Below are 4,652 nucleotides of genomic sequence, written 5' to 3'. Positions count from 1 at the left end.
TTTTGAATGCCTTTTATCATAAAACATTGACATTGATACAAAATAGAGCTTTTGAAAATAACAAACAGAACCAAAAGAATAAGTCCTCTGTAGCTGGATTCCCCAGCTACAGTTCTCCTTGGGAAAGGAGTTGTTCGGTCAAGGAATGTCTAGTTCAGGGGGGATATTCGTATATGTTTCTTTCAGTTTCTCTGACTACTACCCGGGTAGGTTAGTGTGTATCTATCTGTTGTGTCTTATCTGTAATGAATGAATCTTCACAATCGTCTGTGGCGGTGTTCACGGCTGGCCACGCCGTATCCAACACATCCACAGTTCTACTGGCAAAGCTCGCCTTCGTAGATTCAATCTTCCTGGGAACAAACAAAAAAAACAACCGGAGATTCAAGCGAACAATAGTTATCGTGTATTTTCAATGTTCAGGTCCGGGAGATCTAGTGTTACGGCTCAAGGTGAACCCCTGGAAACAGGGTGCTCACGTGTATTTCCTGCTACTGGAATAATGTTGAGCGCTCCCTACTGGAGATCACATTCAATTGCATCTTTAAATAATAAAGGGTTAAGTAGCCCTATATTCCATATGGGTTACAGTTGTTAGAATGATTTAACTATACCAAAGTGTCAAATAATGACGTACATGCATTTAGACGTGTTCCCTGCTGACCGTCTGGGGTGGCTGTGCAGGGCGCTGAACACTAGGGACGCCGGTCGCCATTCACTTGTTCAAATTTCCGGGATTTATCTACGTAGAACAATCCGGATTTTCCATGTATGGTAATGCTGCAACATGCTCTTCCGTAAGGTAACCAATCACAACGGAGTGGGGTTGGCAGCAGGGCGGCGAGGGGGCGGAGAAGGACGAAGCCGAGTGTTGACAGAGAATGCTGAAAGCGCAAAGAGAATAAGAGGAACAGTTTCCAGAGTTTTATGTGCTGTGATTCGTGTCAGGCGGCTCTATAGGAGTCATTAATAAGAAATGAAGACCAGAAAAGTAGTATAATAGGAGATCTTTAACATTACCTACATTAACTGATTCTTTGAACAGCATGGGAACTGCCCACACACACACACACACACACACACACCAACACACACAATCACACACACACACACACACACACACACACAAAAACACACACAGACACACAGACAAACACACACCCACACACACAAACACCCACACATGCACACACCCACACACCCGCCCACACCCAAACCTTCTCTCTCCCACGTGAGAACCCAAACCAATAATGCAAAGTTCTTCCACATGGAAGCCATTGCATGTCTCAGGGGAGGCGGAGAGAGAGAGAGAGAGAGAGAGGGATGAGACGCAGAGAGAGAGAGAGAGAGAGAGAGAGAGAGAGAGAGAGAGAGAGAGAGAGAGAGAGAGGGAAGTCTTAAAGACGAGACCTGTGTCATTATCGCGTTAGCCACAACTGACAGGGCGGGAAGCTGCGCGCGGAGAGACAGAGAACGAGCGTTGCGGTTTGGGCCCGGCCCAGAGTCGATCCGATAAAGAAAGAGGAGAAGATCTTTCAAACCTCTTCAGGGGGAGGAGGTGGGCGGGGATGGGGGGGGGGGGGGGGGGGGGGGGGGGGGAGGGTTTAATGGTAGCCGGGATGGTTGGTGTTCATCTAAATGTGGTGAAGTGCTCCCGCTACAAGTTAATGGCTAATGGATGGCAGATGCGGGCCTCGATGTCTCTCTTACGGGTCCACTGGTAGGGTTCAGCAGGGGGGTTCTGGGAGGGAGGGTCCGACGTTCCCCGAGCAGTGGATGGTTCTGGGTGAAGGATCCACACAGGGGCCTCAAACCCTACAGGGCCCCGAAACGCTGGCCCCTCTCAGGCGCCCCTGCAGCTCGAACATGGGGGCCGTCGATCTGTAGACTAAATGGTGGCCACTCAAAGCGCTTTACAATACTGCCTATTCATGGACACATTCACACACCGACGGCGGAGTACACCATGAGGGTGACAGCGGTTAGGGGGAGGTGTCATGCTCAGACAGGGAGACCTCGACACTGGTCGAAACAGCAACCTTCCGGATACCAGCCGGTCTCTACTCAGAGGTGCCCTCTGAGTAGCTCCTCGGGAGAGAAATAATTTCCAGCATTTATAAATTAGGATGATGATGAGCCGACTCGCTCCACCTCCCGAGCCACATGCCGCCCATAGACATTGATCGTGACAGGATATTGATCCCTGGTAACATTCACACCGATCGATCACACTTCAAACACTCGCCGTTTTTCCGAATCGTTTTCAACGTGTTTATCATCTCATTCTGTTGTTTCTTGATGAGGTTTTAAGATGGCGTCCGGCGTTCGTACCCTCACGGTCTCGGGGGTGCTAAGCCGGGGCATCTTCCTGGGCTGGTGTCCAAAAAAGACATCTGTTGTGGGTGGCAACCCTGCTTGATACCCACCAATTAACCACGAGGCCCGTACCCACATTGCTGCATCATATCTAACGTCTCAGCAGTTTTTATCATGCAAGGTTTTTACCAGAGAATACACAGCAAGGGGGAATGCACTCAGTCTGCACAGCTGTTGTCTTCGTAGGTTGTTAGACTGTCCTTATGCACACACACACACACAAACACGCACCCCATACTTGTACGCACACACATACATTTACACACAAACTGACTAGGATCGTATGAATGCAGGTTAAGCATTCTTTCTGCCCTCGGGCAGAGTGCACCGAAATGCCCACATTAGGATAAGCGGCATCACACACGCCCATAAAACCCCCTGCTCCCTTGCTTTTTTACAACACACACACACACACACACACACACACACACACACACCACACACACCACACACACACACACACACACACACACACACACACACACACACACACACACACACACACACACACACACACACACACAGACACACACACACACACACACACACACACACACACACACACACACACACACACACACACACACAAGAGAGCCATGACTCAAGCACATCATATGTCATCACATCAACAGCCTGACTCTGCCCTCGGGCCTTTTGTGTGTGTGCGTGTGTGTGTCTGTGTGCATGCAATTGTGTGCGTGTGTGTGTGTGTGTATGTGCGCGCTGTAAAGCTTTGTGCATATGTTATTACAGCCAAACTTTGCAGGAGGGATAGATTTATTTTGAAGAGGGTTAGGGTGTAGATGTAGTTGTCTGTGTTTGTTTGTCAATGCGTGCAACGTTAACTAGAGTCCAATATTTAAAGAATAGGAGGACATTCCTCCATTCTGGACCTAATTTAATGAGTGCGTCGCAGACTGCTTTTACTTAACGTAATAAAACGACGCTGTCACCTTGCCATCTCCAAGCATGACATCACCCCGGCCCACCGGCCACATTTTTAGGATTAGACGAGAATGAATACATTGATCTGGGAGTTCAGCTTAGTGTGTGTGTTTGTGTTTGTATGCATATGCCCACATGTGTTCTGTAAGTAAGTCCTAACCCCCGTTGGTATGCGTTTGTGTCTGCCCACACGACTTTGCAGGAGAGATGCTTTTGAATATCCTGTGTGTGTGTGTGTGTGTGTGTGTGTGTGTGTGTGTGTGTGTGTGTGTGTGTGTGTGTGTGTGTGTGTGTGTGTGTGTGTTGTTAAGCACACACCCCTTTGCAGGATGGCTCAAGTTATTTCTCTAAGTTTATGGGGACCCCCCGGTGGTTTCTGATTAGTTATCTCCAACTTGGATCTGCTGCACCGGCTCTCGTCCAATCAATAGCTTCGTCTCTGAATGACTCCTTTAAGTGACTCAATTTTGGATGATAAAGTCGAAAGAGCTGTCAACTCTTACTAGCGTTATTTCTCTCTTTATTACTTTCTATTAAATTCAGTTAATTGTATTATTTCTTTGCCAATTTGCTTTATGTATTTTGGATCATTAAATGTGGGTGTGTTTGGATGTTTGTAGCAGAGAACCAAGAACATGTATTGACTTTCATATTGCAAATTCGATTATGAATTGCATTAGATCCGGTCTACATTAGATTATTTCTTGGTTAATACATTTTTGTTACGTCAATGAACTCCCCAGATTCCCCTGCTCTGTGCGCTCATATCAAAGCACAAGCCTTGCTTTTATTATTAGGATTTATGGCTATTGCATCTTTATTCACTTTCTACAGCCTATCGGATTCAGGCTCGCTCTAGTCTCCCTCGAACCGTTACCGTCTTGTTCAAACGCATGCGTCCTTCTCTACCAGGGTGTGTGTGTGTTTGAGGAGCAACGCGGGAATCCTTACCGGTGATGTTGAAAATTTAACACAGAATAGCAAAGTGAGCTCATTTGAGACCCCTTTTTATGTTGCCGTTGCTAAGACTTTACGAGGCAGTTTGGCAATTGTTTTTTATGCTTGATAAAAATCCAGATTTTAGAGAGGAAAGGGCAAACCTCTGTTTGTGTAACACCCTTTGCGACCGGATGGACTCGATGCTCTTCTCTGTCAAACCAGGACGCGTCTCCTCCCGGCGTGATCAGATGTGCGCGAGCACATGACGTTTGTTCAGGATTCCCCTGATTGGGCCGTGAATAGAACAATCGACTCCTGGCGGGCATCTCTGAGAGTTGTTATTGGCTATTAACGGTGAACAGAAACTCGGCCAGCAGTAGTAAACTGTTAGC

The 4,652-nt window shown here is 47.4% G+C and overlaps 1 protein-coding gene across 1 annotated transcript in view; it reads right to left on the bottom strand.

Annotated features, from left to right (window-relative positions):
- Positions 1 to 2,364, bottom strand: part of LOC132445695 (actin filament-associated protein 1-like) — a 7,473-nt gene extending 5,109 nt beyond the window's left edge. The window contains exon 1 of the mRNA XM_060035810.1: positions 2,332 to 2,364. Coding sequence (XP_059891793.1) covers positions 2,332 to 2,364 — 33 coding nt within the window. The remainder of the gene's footprint in view (positions 1 to 2,331) is intronic.
- Between the last annotated feature and the right edge of the window lie 2,288 nt (positions 2,365 to 4,652).

The sequence above is a fragment of the Gadus macrocephalus genome, chromosome 17, assembly GCF_031168955.1.
Source record: "Gadus macrocephalus chromosome 17, ASM3116895v1".
NCBI lineage: Eukaryota > Metazoa > Chordata > Actinopteri > Gadiformes > Gadidae > Gadus > Gadus macrocephalus.
The sequence above is the reverse complement of the archived record's forward strand: the minus strand, read 5'-3'. Positions and strand labels throughout refer to the sequence as shown.